The following is a 16,480-nucleotide window of genomic DNA, read 5'->3' on the forward strand; positions in this document are numbered from 1 at the left end:
CTTGAAATTATGTAAATATTTCGACGGCTGGACCATAATCACGCTTTAACACACATTATTAAATACGTAAACAAATTAAATAATCATATATCAAAAGAATAGCAACAAAATATAGGCCAGTAGCCTAATGTCTATGTGCTTTCTAAAACACAGACAGGATGCTTAAGTACGTATCACCTGTCAGAGTCATATCTAGACATATCAGGGGTCTCTTGTCAGTCCAACTCCACACACCCCACACCATTACAGATCCTCCGCCAACAGTCCTCCACTGACATGTAAGGTCCATGGATTCATGAAGTTGTCTCCGTACCCGTACACGTCCATCCGCTCTATACAATCCGAAGCGAGACTCATCCCACCAGTCATCAACAATCCAACGTCGATGTTGACGGGCCCAGGCGAGGCATAAGGTTTGATGTCGTGCAGTCATCAAGGGTACTTGAGTTGACCTCCGAAAGCCCATATAGACGATGTATCGTTGAATGGTTCGCACGCTGACACTTGTTGATGTCCCAGCATTGAAATCTGCAGCAATTTCCGTAAAGGTTGCTCTTCAGTCACACTAAACGATTGTCTTCAGTCGTCGTTGGTACAGTTCTTGCAGGATCTTTTTCCAGCGGACGCGATGTCGGAGATCCGATGTTTTCCCGGATTCCTGATATTCACAGTACACTCGTAAAATGGTCGTAAGGGAAAATTCTCACTCCATCGTTACCTCGGAGATACTGTGAACTATTGCTCGTGCGCCGATTATAATACCACGTCAAACTCAGTCAAGTCTCGATAACATGCCGTTGCAGCAGCAGTAACCGGTCTAAGAACTGCGCCAGACACTTCTTTTCTTATATAGGGGATGCCGACCGCAGCGCCGTATTCTGCATGGTTACATATCTCTGCATTTGAATATGCACGACTGTACCGGTTTCTTTGGCGCTTCAGATTAGTTAATAACCATTTGGGACTAAGGAGAAACATAAGTACATACGTCCTTTTTGTGACTCTTTTCGTGCGTATCATATGAATTGTGCATTGATACACGTCCATAACAACCGAAGGCTTGGAAGTGGCGGCATCTCTTGCATCCTTCAATGTTACAGAAAGCCTTAACTCAGGTGCACCGCACCGTAGCAGTACCTGTTGAGAACGCCGAAAAGTTGCAGTAGCCGTTTTAGTAGGTGTATGGGCAACAGCCATCATGGTTAGCTGATGTGACATTGAAAATATGGACTTGATTTATCCCTACAGTAGACAACTAAAACCAAGGAGACACTACATTCGTTGTCTAATCAAAGGGCACCCATTTCATTTCCCATTCATAATCATGAGGACTTTTTCTTGGATGAAATGTCCGTGGATGAAATTGTCTCCATTCAGATCTCTGGGCTGGTACTATTCGAGAAGATGTTACTAAAAGTATAAAAGCAAATTTGGCATTCTATGGGTTACAGAACCATGTATCTTGCCATTGGTGGGGAGGCTTGCGTACCTCAACGATACAGATAGCCGTACCATAGGTGCAACCACAACGGAGCGGTATCTGTTGACAGGCCAGACAAACGTCTGGTTCCTGAAGAGGGGCAGCAGTCTTTCCAGTAGTTGCAGCGGCAACAGTCTGGATTATTGACTGATCTGGCCTTGTAACACAAACCAAAATGGCCTTGGTGTTCTGGTACTGCGAACAGCTGAAAGCAAGGGAAAACTACAGCTGTAATTTATCGCGAGGGCATGCAGCTTTACTGTATGATTAAATGATGATGGCGTCCTCTTGGGTAAAATATTCTGGAGGTAAAATAGTCCCCCATTCGGATCTCCGGGCAGGGACTACTCAAGAGGACGTTGTTATCAGGAGAAAGAAAACTGGCGTTCTACGGATCGGAGCGTGGAATGTCAGATCCCTTAATCGGACAGGTAGGTTGGAAAATTTAAAAAGGGAAATGGATAGGTTAAAGCTAGATATAGTGGGAATTAGTGAAGTTCGGTGGCAGGAGGAACAAGACATTTGGTCAGGTGAATACAGGGCTATAAATACAAAATCAAATAGGGGTAATGCAGGAGTAGGTTTAATAATGAATAAAAAAATAGGAGTACGGGTAAGCTACTACAAACAGCATAGTGAACGCATTATTGTGGCCACGATAGATACGAAGCCCACGCTTACTACAATAGTACAAGTTTATATGCTAACTAGCTCTGCAGATGACGAAGAAATTAATGAAATGTACGATGAGATAGAAGAAATTATTCAGGTAGTGAAGGGAGACGAAAATTTAATAGTCATGGGTGGCTGGAATTCGAGAGTAGGAAAAGGGAGAGAAGGAAACATAGTAGGTGAATATGGATTGGGGCTAAGAAATGAAAGAGGAAGGCGCCTGGTAGAATTTTGCGCAGAGTATAACTTAATCATAGCTAACACTTGGTTTAAGAATCATGAAAGAAGGTTGCGTACTTGGAAGAACCCTGGAGATACTAGAAGATATCAGATAGATTAAATAATGATAAGACAAAGACTTAGGAACCAGGTTTTAAATTGTAAGACATTTCCAGGGGCAGATGTGGACTCTGACCACAATCTATTGCTTATGAACTATAGATTAAAACTGAAGAAACTGCAAAAAGGTGGCAATTTAAGGAGATAGGACCTGGATAAACTGAAAGAACCAGAGGTTGTACAAGTTTTCAGGGAGAGCTTAAGGGAACAATTTGACAGGAATGGGGGAAATGAATACAGTAGAAGAAAATGGGTAGTTTTGAGGGATGAAATAGTGAAGGCGGCAGAGGATCAAGTAGGTAAAAAGACGAGAGCTAGTAGAAGCCCTTGGGTAACAGAAGAAATATTGAATTTAATTGATGAAAGGAGAAAATAAAAAACGCAGTAAATGAAGCAGGAAAAACACAAACGTCTCAAGAATGATATCGAGAGGAAGTGCAAAATGGCTAAGCAGGGATGGCTCGAGGACAAATGTAAGGATGTAGAGTCTTATCTCATTAGGGGTATGATAGATACTGCGTATAGTAAAATTAAAGAGACCTTTGGAGAAACGAGAACCACTTGTATGAATATCGAGAGCTCAGATGGAAACCCAGTTCTAAGCAAAGAAGGGAAAGCAGAAAGGTGGAAGGAGAACATAGAGGGTCTATACAAGGCGATGTACTTGAGGACAATATTATGGAACTGGAAGAGTATGAAGATGAAGATGAAATGGGAGATATGATACTGCGTGAAGAGTTTGACAGAGCACTGAAAGACCTGAGTCGAAACAAGGCCCCCAGAGTAGACAACATTCCCTTAGAACTACTGACGGCCTTGGGAGAGCCAGTCCTGACAAAACTCTACCATCTGGTCAGCAAGATGTATGAGACAGGCGAAATACCCTCAGACTTCAAGAAGACTATGATAATTCCAATCCCAAACAAAGCAGGTGTTGACAGATGTGAAAATTACCAAACTATCAGTTTAATAAGTCACAGCTGCAAATTACTAACACGAATTCTTTACAGACGAATGGAAAAACTGATAGTAGCCGACCTCGGGGAAGATCAGTTTGGATTCCATAGAAATGTAGGAACACGAGAGGCAATACTGACCCTACGACTTATCTTAGAAGAAAGATTAAGGAAAGGCAAACCTACGTTTCTAACATTTGTAGACTTAGAGAAAGCTTTTGACAATGTTGATTGGAATACTCTCTTTCAAATTCTGAAGGTGGCAGGGGTAAAATACAGAGAGCGAAAGGCTATTTACAATTTGTACAGAAAACAGATGGCTGTTATAAGAGTCGAGGGGTATGAAAGGGAAGCAGTGGTTGGAAAGGGACTGACACAGGGTTGTAGCCTATCCCCAATGTTATTCAATCTGTATATTGCGCAAGCAATAAAGGAAACAAAAGAAAAGTTCGGAGTCGGTATTAAAATCCATGAAGAAGAAATAAACACCTTGAGGTTCGCCGATGACATTGTAATGCTGCCAGAGACAGCAAAGGACTTGGAAGAGCAGTTGAACGGAATGGGCAGTGTCTTGAAAGGAGTGGATAAGATGAACGTCAACAAAAGCTAAATGAGGATAAGGGAATGTAGTTGAGTTAAGTCGGGTGATGTTGAGGGAATTAGATTAGGAAATGAGACGCTTAAAGTAGTAAAGGAGTTTTGCTATTTGGGGAGCAAAATAACTGATGATGGTCGAAGTAGAGAGGATATAAAATGTAGACTGGCAATGGCAAGGAAAGCGTTTCTGAAGAAGAGAAATTTGTTAACATCGAGTATAGATTTAAGTGTCAGGAAGTCATTTCTGAAAGTATTTGTTTGGAGTGTAGCCATGTATGGAAGTGAAACGTGGACGATAAATACTTTGGACAAGAAGAGAATAGAAGCTTTCGAATTGTGCTGTTACAGAAGAATGCTGAAGATTAGATGGGTAGATTACATAACTAATGAGGAGGTATTGAATAGAATTGGGGAGAAGAGGAACTTGTGGCACAACTTGACTGGAAGAAGGGATCGGTTGGTAGGACATGTTCCGAGAGATTGAGGTATCACCAATTTAGTATTGGAAGGCAGCGAGGAGGGTAAAAATCGTTGAGGGAGACCAAGAGTTGAATACGCTAACCATATTCAGAAGGATGTAGGCTGCAGTAGGTACTGGGAGATGAAGAAGCTTGCACAGGATAGAGTAGCATGGAGAGCTGCATCAAACCAGTCTCAGGACTGAAGACCACGACAACAACAACGGGTTACAGCCGAAGGCACTCAGAAACTTTATTAACCCATCGTACAAAGTACAACCGATATGCTACAGTGTCGCACCGATTTGAAATAGATACTAAACTGGGTAAGATGTTAACTTTACTATATTTCAGTTTCTGTCCGAAACCGCGCTGCTACTACGGTCGCAGGTTGGAATCCTGCCTCGGGCGTGGACGTGTGTGATGTCTTTAGGATAGTTAGGTTTAAGTAGTTCTACGTCTAGGGGACTGATGACCTCAAATGTTAAGTCCCATAGTGATTAGAGACATTTTTAACTACATTTAAGTGAAAATGGATCTCTGAAGTAGGCAGAGATCTATGCACTAGTGCTAACGATGGTGTTTTAAGAACAACTCTTGCAATTATTAGTCTGTTTCGCAACGGGGATACTACAGTTTATATTTCACTTATTCGTGAATAGATGTTCAAATTACCTGCAAGAAATGAGAGCATCCAATTCTGCATGAGGAGAAGGATGGAAGAACGAGGAAGACAGTTCGACCACGTGAGCGAAAATCTTAGGCGACTTTATTACGGTACCATCCTTGGATACTTTGACTGGTTTCCTTTCCGTAAGATAAAATTCCTGGTTCCGAACGATCCCCAAATGGTTGAAGGGTGCAATTAAGGCATGAGCATTCTTTCCTTAACTCTAAACTCTTTGACTCAGAACCCTACTGAAGGTTGCGGGTCGACACAGAGATAGTCGTGTTCATTATATGAATCATCCTCCAAACGTGCAGCAATCTACGTGGGGAACACTGCAAACGCCAGGATCAAAATAATCATGAAGACTACTCTCGATACTAGCTGATGGTCAACCGGGCGGTGTCGATAAATGACGCGGCCTTATATTCGTCTTTTCTGAGTCGCATTTCAGTGATCATGTATGGCTCAAGTGTCACGTAAACTTCTGATTCAACGAATGCTCATCACAGCACGCTGCAGGCTTACACTGATGAGGCAACATCATGGGACACCTCCTAACATAGTGTCGGACCTCCTATTGCCCGACGTAGTGGTGCATATCGACATGTCATGGACTCAAAAAGTCGTTGAAAGTCCCCTCAGAAATATTGAGCAATGCTGCCTCTGTAACAGCCCACTAATGCAAAAGCGCTACCATTGCAGGATTTTGTGCATTAACTGACCTCTTGACATTGTCCTGGAAATGTTCGACAAGATTCACGTCGGGCTATCCGAATTCACTCGAATTACCTAGAATGTTCTTCAAAACACTCACGAACAATTGAGACCCAGTGGAATCGCGTACTGTCATCCAAAAAAATTCCATTGTCGTTTGGCAATATCACGTCCATGAACCGCTGCAAATGGTCACAAAGTATCAGAACATCCAGAGGACCCATTCAAAGTAAACACATCCCATACCATTGTGCAGCCACTACCAACTTGCAGAGTGCCTTGTTGACAGCTTGGGTGCATGACTTCGTGAAGTTTGCACCACACTCGAACTTTGCCGTCACAGGCCACGGTTTTCCAGCCGTCATGGGTCCAACCGACACGGGCCCAAGAGATGCGTTGAAGGCGATGTCATGCTGTTAGCAAAAGAACTCGTGTTGTTCGTCTGCTACCATTGGCCATTAGTGCCAATTTTTGCCGCCCTGTGCTAGCGGATACGTTTGTCGTACTACCCACATTTACTTCTGTGGTTATTTCACGTAGAGTTGCTCTCACACAAAACGATGGTAAATATGTTAAAGGGATTGGAAAATAGCGGAACAGAAACGGAAGATTAGAGCGGTTCAGGCTGAACTGGATTGTGCTAGGGAGGAGCAGATAAGGTTATGGGGGGGGGGGGGGGGAGGGTGAAGACAGGTTGCAAGTGGTGTCAAGGATCAGGGGCCACAGAAAGAGAACTCTATGCAAACGCTGCTGCTCTAGGTATTTAGGCGAAGGCCATCGGCCACTGCATTGTCTGTGGCGAGGTGAAATGTGGTATTTTCACACACTGTTGACACTGTGGAAGGTGGGATATTGAATTTACCAACTATTTGCGAAATAGAATGTCCCATTCATCTGGCTCCAATTAGCATTCGGTTTTCAAAGTCTTAATTTCCGTCGTGCGACCGTCGGAAACCTTTTGGACGTGAAATCAGCTGAGTAGAAGTGACAGCTCCGCCAATGCATTGCCATTTTAGACACTGTGAACACGATATTACTGCCATCTGACGTGTGCGTATCCCTGTTCCCTGACTTTCATCCCTGAGGGTAAAACTTTAAACTCTAATGTGACATTCCTTACTTAGGACTATCCTTTCAACAATGATGATTATTGTGGCAATTACACGTCATTTAGTGAATTTGTGCATTTGTTTATGAATTTAGATTCTACAGTAACGACTTTAAGCATGATGTTCTTGTTTGTGAGGGAAACACAATTAGTTATAGTCTGAACAATTGACCCTAGCGAAACTGCTACAACAAAAAGCCTTGTCTGGCTTTTTTATCTTATTTTTGGGTATAGAATCCTGAGTCCGGACCTTTTATTTCGCATTTCATTACACGTGATAAACACACCCAGAACATTACATACTCTCACACAAAACGATGGTAAATATGTTCAAGGAATTGGAAAATAGCGGAACGGAAACGGGAGATTAGAGCGCTTCAGGCTGAACTGGATAGTGCTACGGAGCGGCAGATAAGGTTAGGAAGGGGGGGGGGAGGGTGAAGACAGGTTGCACGTGGTGGCAAGGAATAGGGTCACAGAAAGAGAACAGTATCTGACAGTTTTATCATTGGTACAAAGAATAGATACCTCAGTCAGCTAAGGACGAGGCTCAAGTGTAGTCATCACTCAGCAGTCTTTCACTAGGAAACAAAGTGTTGCAAAAAAAGTGGAAAGTAGGAGGAAAATTCTGTTGTTAGGTAGTAGCCATTGAAGAGGTGTGGGCCAGATCTTGCAGGAAAAATTAGGTGCCAGGTGCCAGGTCACAAGTATTTTCAAGCCCAGTGCACGTCTTAGCCAAGGGATAGAGAATGTAGGATCATTGTGCAAGGTTTTTACAAAGCAGGATCATGTTGTGGTGGTGGGTGGAGTGGGAAACAGTATTGATAGGGATCAGGGCTGCAATATTGAGTGTGACTTGGTAAATATAGCATCTGCAACGAGCCATAAAAATGTTGGTTTGGTTCCTGCTTTCATGCGATACGATGGCCCCAATTGAACAGCTCTGTCAGGACAGTCAATATGGAGGTAGATCAGCTGCTTTGGGTGGCTGCTTTGTCAGGCATAGGTTTGGTTCCTGTTGATGGTATTGGTAGGTGGGATTTCACAAGACATGGCCTCCACCTCAATAGGAAAGGGAAAGGTAAACTGGCTGGGATGAAAGAAAAATCTTTAAAGGGGGGGGGGAGTATTTTTTTTGGCTAAGATCTGTGTTCAATCATCCTACAATGATTGAAATTAAGCTTAATGAGAAGTTCAGAGAGGCAGATACTAGAGATGTGAAAATATCTCAGGATTGTCATATCAGTACAGTGAAAAATAATTTTAGTATGTCATAATTTTCACGTAAAAGGATAGTGAAAAATGGTGTTAATGTATTGCATCAGAATATTAGAGGATTAAAAAACAAAGTTGATGAGCTTCTTGTTTGCTTAGAAGATTTAGGAACTGAGGATGGGATAGATGCATGTCTGAACATCATGTAGTCACAGGTATGGAATTAGTAAATGTAGATGGATATAAGCTTTCAGCACATGTAAGGTGGTGGTGGTGGTGGTTAGTGTTTAACGTCCCGTCGACAACGAGGTCACTAGAGACGGAGTGCAAGAGCACATGTAAGCAGAGACACTCTGGAGAGAGGAGGAGTTGCATATATGTTAAATCAGTCGTAATGTGAAAAATGTGGAAACTAAAAATTTTTGCATAGAGCATCGTATAGAAGCATGTGCATGCGAGCTTTAACTAAATAATGGCACTTTTATAAATGTAACCATGTATGTCTCCATTGGAAAATTGTCAACTATTTTTGAAAAACTTGCGTTCTTCGTTGTGTATCTGCCATATAGAGCAAAGCAAATTATTGTTTGTGGGGATTTCAAAGCAGATTTTCTGAAAGAGTCTCATAGAAAGCTTGACCTTGAAGTATTACTTGGTTCTTTCAATTTGACACCAGTTACTGATTTTCCTACTTGGGTGGTGCAGGAAAGCAGCACACTGATAGATAATGTTTTCATAGGCCAAGATAAATTTAATCAAATAAAAACTTTTCCCATTAAGAATGGTCTGTCTAATCATGATGCACAGCTAGTTACATTACATGATATAGCTCCATATAGTAATGCAAAACAATCCTCCAAAATAGTGTGTTCAATTAACGATCTAACTATTCAAAATTTTAGGGAAAGCTTGCAACAGTTAGACTCGGTTTTGTTCCACAGAACTGAGTGGGTAGATAAAAGCTGTTACCAGATCATGAGAGAAAATGAGAGAAGTGCAGAAACAACTGACGCAGGAAATAGAAACTGTTAGCATAAAGATAGATGTGTCAAAGAAGGAGGCAGGTAAAAGAATAGACCTGACATTTTAATACAGGGTGTTTCAAAAATGACCGGTTTATTTGAAACGGCAATAAAAACTAAACGAGCAGCGATAGAAATACACCGTTTGTTGCAATATGCTTGGGACAACAGTACATTTTCTGGCAGACAAACTTTCGAAATTACGGAAGTTACAATTTTCAACAACAGATGGCGCTGCGGTCTGGGAAACTCTATAGTACAATATTTTCCACATATCCACCATGCGTAGCAATAATATGGCGTAGTCTCTGAATGAAATTACCCGAAACCTTTGACAACGTGTCTGGCGGAATGGCTTCACATGCAGATGAGATGTACTGCTTCAGCTGTTCAATTGTTTCTGGATTCTGGCGGTACACCTGGTCTTTCAAGTGTCCCCACAGAAAGAAGTCACAGGGGTTCATGTCTGGCGAATAGGGAGGCCAATCCACGCCACCTCCTGTATGTTTCGGATATCCCAAAGCAATCACACGATCATCGAAATATTCATTCAGAAAATTAAAGACGTCGGCCGTGCGATGTGGCCGGGCACCATCTTGCATAAACCACGAGGTGTTCGCAGTGTCGTCTAAGGCAGTTTGTACCGCCAAAAATTCACGAAGAATGTCCAGATAGCGTGATGCAGTAATCGTTTCGGATCTGAAAAATGGGCCAATGATTCCTTTGGAAGAAATGGCGGCCCAGACCAGTACTTTTTGAGGATGCAGAGACGATGGGACTGCAACATGGGGCTTTTTGGTTCCCCATATGCGCCAGTTCTGTTTATTGACGAAGCCGTCCAGGTAAAAATAACCTTCTTCAGTAAACCAAATGCTGCCCACATGAAATATCGCCGTCATCAATCCTGTGCACTATATCGTTAGCGAATGTCTCTCGTGCAGCAATGGTAGCGACGCTGAGGGGTTGCCGTGTTTGAATTTTGTATGGATAGAGGTGTAAACTCTGGCGCATGAGACGACACGTGGACGTTGGCGTCATTTGGACCGCAGCTGCAACACGGCGAACGGAAACCCGAGGCCGCTGTTGGATCACCTGCTGCACTAGCTGTGCGTTGCCCTCTGTGGTTGCCGTACGCGGTCGCCCTACCTTTCCAGCACGTTCATCCGTCACGTTCCCAGTCTGTTGAAATTTTTCAAACAGATCCTTTATTGTATCGCTTTTCGGTCCTTTGGTTACATTAAACCTCCGTTGAAAACTTCGTCTTGTTGCAACAACACTGTGTTCTAGGCGGTGGAATTCCAACACCAGAAAAATCCTCTGTTCTAAGGAATAAACCATGTTGTCTACAGCACACTTGCACGTTGTGAACAGCACACGCTTACAGCAGAAAGACGACGTACAGAATGGCGCACCCACAGGCTGCGTTGTCTTCTATATCTTTCACATCACTTGCAGCGCCATCTGTTGTTGAAAATTTTAACTACTGTAATTTCGAAAGTTTGTCCGCCTGAAAATGTACTGTTGTCCCAAGCATATTGCAACAAACGGTGTATTTCTATCGCTGCTCGTTTAGTTTTTATTGCCGTTTCAAATATACCGGTCATTTTTGAAACACCCTGTAAGTTAAAATTAAAATGTTTATAAACGAAAACGATTCAGAAAGTATTAGAAACTGAGAGACAGAATACTTGGACAAAAACATTGACAAACAAGCTGCTGAGAATGAACAAGAGAAAGGTGAAGTAGAGAGTGGCTATGATCAGATATTCCAGGAATGTAGTAGGAGGAATGAGGAAGACGTAGAAAAAATCAGAGAGACCATTTCTGGAAACAAGAACAGGAGAGGATTGGGGACAAAAATATTTTGGTATCTTCAGTAACACAGGTACAGAAAGGCAATAACACTGACAACATAGCTCTTGATCTCAGTGCGGAAGTAAATTCAGATTCTGTTGTAAATACTGTCAGGAGTCAAGTTACATGTAACTGCTCAGAAAACAATAAGTTTAGAAGACTTTGTGTTAGCTTAAACGTGGCATATGTCCCAGAGAGGTACAAATATTTTAAGGAACTTACAACACAATTATTCAATGTTTACTGGTTCGACGATAGATAGAGAGTGATGTAATGAAAGTTTGTTGGACATATCCAAATCGTGATTGGAGGTCTAAGTGAAGTGTAAATGAATGTGGTGATGATATGATTAGCAAATCATGAAAGTCAGACATCATATGAAAAAAAAGTAATATTGTTTAAGTATTGGTAGATAATTTGCACTATCAGCAGAGATGTAGGTTGATAGAGGGGACTATGGGATATCTTGAACAGAGGGATGGATACTGGTAAACGGTAACCTAACCATTGTCTGGAGGAAACTAAACACTGTGATAAACACCGTGAATTGTGATACCCAGGCGTTATGGTAGAGAAGTGATCATTTGTGAGAAAGGAAACCCCAGGGGGTTCACTACCCTTTAGTGAATATGTGCAGTAGCGTGCATAGGGCCCCAATCTGTTGCAGTGCTGTTTCCTTCTTTGGTTTTCTTCATTGCTTCCTACTCTTCTTCTATTCTTTGTATCTGTCAAAACAGCTAGATAACTACCTAAGCTATCCAGAATAAGGATCAATAACATGTAATCGGATGTAAAAACATTCCACAAAAGAGACATAATTCATGGAGGTGATGATGAATGGATAACAACAAGGATAAGCTAAATGTTTGTGAACAGCTTCATGTAGAAAATTTGGGAGTACTGATAAAATTCAAGGCTGGTATAGTTGTGTGGCAATCTTTATACAGTTAAATGTGGTTTGGGCTTTATAATTTCAACAGGAAGAATGGGATATCCCTGCAGCAGAACCCTAATACACGTGACTATCCGGACAGGTCACTTGAACCACAAAGCTCATTGGTATTTTGCTATACTAGCTGCTGTTTTTTTATTCATAGTGCCGTCGAAGTAGTATTTATGATACTTGATTCGTTTTATATCCAAGAAATATTTTCGTATTCAATTATTCATATGTTTTTAGTTACTGTAAATCGAATAAGTTCTTCCTAATGTAGGAAATTCTCGTAATAAAAACTGCATGTTTTGTTTAATCTTCAGAAGATCACCAATAAAAGTGCGTTACACTTGCCATGTTGCTAACGACGTCTTTAGCCTTTTCAATACGTACTTGGTCAATACCATCATCTTGTCTCGAAATTTCCCTTTTATCCAGCGTGCTCGTTCATCTGGTAAAGGTATTCGCTAGACTTCTTCCCTCACCCGTTTATTTAGTTCTTCATCATTGGCACAGCGGTCATATTTTCATGGGATGCTCAGAGTGTGCAACAGAACCCTACGATCGCGCAGCGTCTTAGCTCGTCCTGTACAATAATTGAAACTATTAGCAGTTGAATACTGGCCGAAAGTGCTGCACCAAGTGCTTGAATTATTATTAAGGACTGGTATCAAAAATAAGTCAGACGCTTGGGGTTTCATAGTATATTTTTGAGCCTCTCATGTGTAGTGAATACGGGTATAAACTTGTGTACGGTATATGAAGCTGTCTCGCACACCAGGAATGCGATAACGCAACTACCGGCTTGGGCGTCATTCAGTGGTTATGGCCGAGAAGCGGAAGGTCGGCTGCACTACTTTCACGAACCTCTGCCGCCGACCTCCTGGGTATATATACGGGTCATCTACAGACGCCGGCACAGTCCAGCAGGAGCAGCAGCAGCAGCAGCAACAGCAGCAGACGCAGTCTAGAAACCTCTACCACCAACATGAAGTGCCTGGTGAGTGCGGTACACCGTGGTGTATCGTAACAGTGGAGTTTCTTGGACTGCGTTGAGGAATGCGCTAACGACCTGCATGACTCTCACAAATAAATTCACATTTTCGAAACAGTCTCGGTTTCAGCGGATCAGGTAGTCTTCTACAGTAATCAGCTGTACAGCTGCACTGGATCATGTAGATGACGTACAGAAGAGACCGTTGACAACGGAATAGAATCGATACTGCGTCCCAGTACATGACTCTATATGAGTTAAACCCAACGTTTCAACATGATAGTACCTTTGGACGGCTGTTCATTTATTGTTCATCTCTGAAAAGCCAGAACGATGAAGATAAGGCTATCCAAAAGGAAAGAGAAACAGTTGCAATGTTATTGTAAATAACAAAGCATCGTTATATTACTGATGCAACGGGGCAACTTTTTTGACGGAGACCTACATAGAAAAAACTATTTAAAAATTTGGTGTTATCAGAGTAGTTGCTGTACCTACAGAGACAGTGATTTCCTGCAAAATGGTCCAACTAGAATAGCATATGTCATTAAATGCAAGAATACAGTTTTTTGAGACAACGTCATACTTGCAAGTACCTCAAGTACCTTGTAGCAGGGATGCTGAAGGATACCCAGTACTATGAATTTTTCAGAAAGTAGGAGGGTGAAGAATAAGAAAGTGGAATGTATGATAAATTAATGAGGTAGAGCAGATCAGGATAAAACTCCACAAAAGAAAGAGATCATACCTAGGATCTGTAACAATTCAAGCCGGCCAGAGTGGCCGAGCGGTTCTAGGCGCCACAGTCTGGAACAGCGCGACCGCTACGGTCGCAGGTTCGTATCCTGCCTTGGGCATGGATGTGTGTGATGTTGTTAGGTTAGTAAGGTTTAAGTAGTTCTACGTTCTAGGGGGCTGCTGACCTCAGAAGTTAAGTCCCATAGTGCTCAGAGCTATTTGAACTATTTTTTGTAAGAATTCAGCACATAAAGTATCAAGTCTTCTTGTTTAGAGTTTGTACTTATCTTACAAAAGCTTGTGACGAAAGGTAATAAAGATATCGATAAAGTAAATAGATCAATGTTGTACATAGGTACCGCAATTTTATCAAATTTGCTTACTCTCTTTTTATAGTGTGCTATTCCTGTGATGTAAAATTTGCAAATAACACTTATTAGCTGTGTACTGTGCAGAAAACGTTTACGATTACAAAAAGCATGGAAATGAGCGTACGGCATTGTGGGCCTGGAGTCCCCCACTCGGGAAAGTTCAGCCACCGAGGGCTAGTACTTACGGCATTCGACGCCACATTGGGCGACTTGTGCGTCGGATATTGGGATGAAATGATGGTGACAACAATACAACACCCAGTCCCTGAGCGGAGAAAATCTCCTACCCCAGCCAGGAATCTAACTTTGGGCGCCTTGGCATGGCTTTCCGCCGTGCTGACCACTCAGCTAACGGGGGCGGAGACACAAAGCATGATAGAGAACACTCACCTGTGCTAATTACAGCAATTATCTTACACACATAATAGCAGTGTTACAATAGTTATGAAAACACTACTGATCACTCACTGCAGTTATAGACCTCTTCTCACATGCCAATACTGCACTACTTATGAGAATGTTACCACATAGCTGGATAGCAGGAATCAGCAGAGCAATCTAGGCACCGTAACAAGATAGGGCAAGCTGCTGACATCTCTGTTTGAGAAAAATTTCACCTTTTGTAAAAAGTGACAACATATAGTAACATTATTTGGCTTTTATGCTATTAGCGAAGGTATAGTTTTTAGCTTGCAAGTAGGGATAAACTGATGATTTAAATGTAAAGTAGAATGAAAATAATTGGTAGATTTTGCATTGTACAACAATAATGTTTCTATTTCAGATCGTCCTGAGTGCTGTCGTGGCCGTGGCCCTTGCCAAGCCCGGCTTCCTGGGGGCGGGCGTCGCCGCCCCCGCCTACGCCGCAGGCCTCGCTGCCGCCGTCCAGCCCGCTCCCGTCTATGTGGGCGGCATCCACCCCGGCCTCGCCGCCTACGGCCCGGCCAACATCGTCGTCGGTCCCGGCGGCTACAACCTGGACACCCCTGACGTGGCCGCCGCCAGGGGCGCCCACCTGGCCGCCGTCGCCCAGACGAGGGCCCGCGACGCCGCCATCAACGGCGCCGCCCTCGCCGCCGCCTCCGCCGCCGCCTACGGCGCCTACGCCGCTCCTGCCGTGGTCGCCGCTCCTGCCGTCGCCGCAGTCGGCCCCGCTGTCTACGGTGGTCCTGGGGCTGCCTTCCTGGCTGCCAAGGCTGCTTACCATGGTTAACCTGTCACAACGAAGGCTCTTCTCTAGGACTGCCAAAATGTGCGGTTGTTCAACGCCTTCGCCGCTCAAGAGGCTATTGTATTACTGAATGTTGTACAAATCTCTTCTAAATAAACTGTTTTTAATTAATTGCCATTATCTTGTTTTCACACACAGTTTTATACCTCATTTACCAATCAAGTATACATGTAAAATGAAACTATGAGCTTTCAATTGAACGCCGTCTCCGTACTGGTCGTCGACCCCATTGAGGCTGCTGTCGCCGCATCTGACCTGCTGGCGGCTCCCGGGACTCTTGCTACTCTCTAGGCTGCCTACCAGGATTAACAAGGGAGATCTGTGGGAAATGGGTCAACTGATCCCACTGACTACATTGATGCGTCAGAACCTGTGACTTTCTGTGCAAATAAGTGAATAATAAAAAAAAAGTTTCCTTTTTACCATCCATTTAGAATCACACTTTAACCTGAAACGTCCCCTTTGAACAATTTATACAACTGTGCTTAACCTGACACACAATATTTTTAGCGCAACGCAATCAGACTTTCGAAATTCCCTACAAAAGAATGGCCCTGACTAACGTTAAACTATACCTTTCGCAAATCACTTACCTCACAAAAATCTCCGCTGCTCAAGCTACTGCAATACAGCGAGCGCCACTACTGCCAGCTAAATAAAAGATTCAAACTACTAAAGGCACTAACTACTGATAGGGATAGTTAGCAAATGAAAGATATTAATAGAGAACAAACAATGTATTTACCTTAATATCATCACAAGTCATAATATATATATCAGTTCATGACAAATTTCAAAACTTCGCCATCTCTCTCCCCACATCCACCACTGCTGGCGGCTCACCTCCAACTGCGCAACGCTACGCGCTGTTCACATCCAGCTGCCGCTGCCCAACACTACAATGGCAGACAACAATGCAAACTAGCCACAGACTGCACACAGCACAGCCAGTGATTTTCATATTGAGCGCTACGTAACGTTGCCAATAAGAAAACATAAACAGCCTACTTACATAGCCCCCATGCTCCCCACAAAAATTTTTACAAATGGTGTTGGGCACTGGCCAATACAGATTTGACAAAAATTTTTCACAATTACAGTAACAAAGATATAAAATGCGCACACTT

General features: G+C 42.8%; 1 protein-coding gene across 1 annotated transcript; it reads left to right on the top strand.

The window, feature by feature from the left end:
* Positions 1–12,946: 12,946 nt before the first annotated feature.
* On the top strand, positions 12,947–15,464 carry LOC124607025 (cuticle protein 16.5-like). Its single transcript, XM_047139190.1, has 2 exons — positions 12,947–13,019; positions 14,907–15,464. Exons 1-2 carry the CDS (start codon positions 13,008–13,010, stop codon positions 15,333–15,335), a joined length of 441 nt encoding a protein of 146 aa, XP_046995146.1. The 5' UTR covers positions 12,947–13,007; the 3' UTR covers positions 15,336–15,464.
* Positions 15,465–16,480: the final 1,016 nt, after the last annotated feature.

Source organism: Schistocerca americana, chromosome 3, assembly GCF_021461395.2.
Source record: "Schistocerca americana isolate TAMUIC-IGC-003095 chromosome 3, iqSchAmer2.1, whole genome shotgun sequence".
NCBI lineage: Eukaryota > Metazoa > Arthropoda > Insecta > Orthoptera > Acrididae > Schistocerca > Schistocerca americana.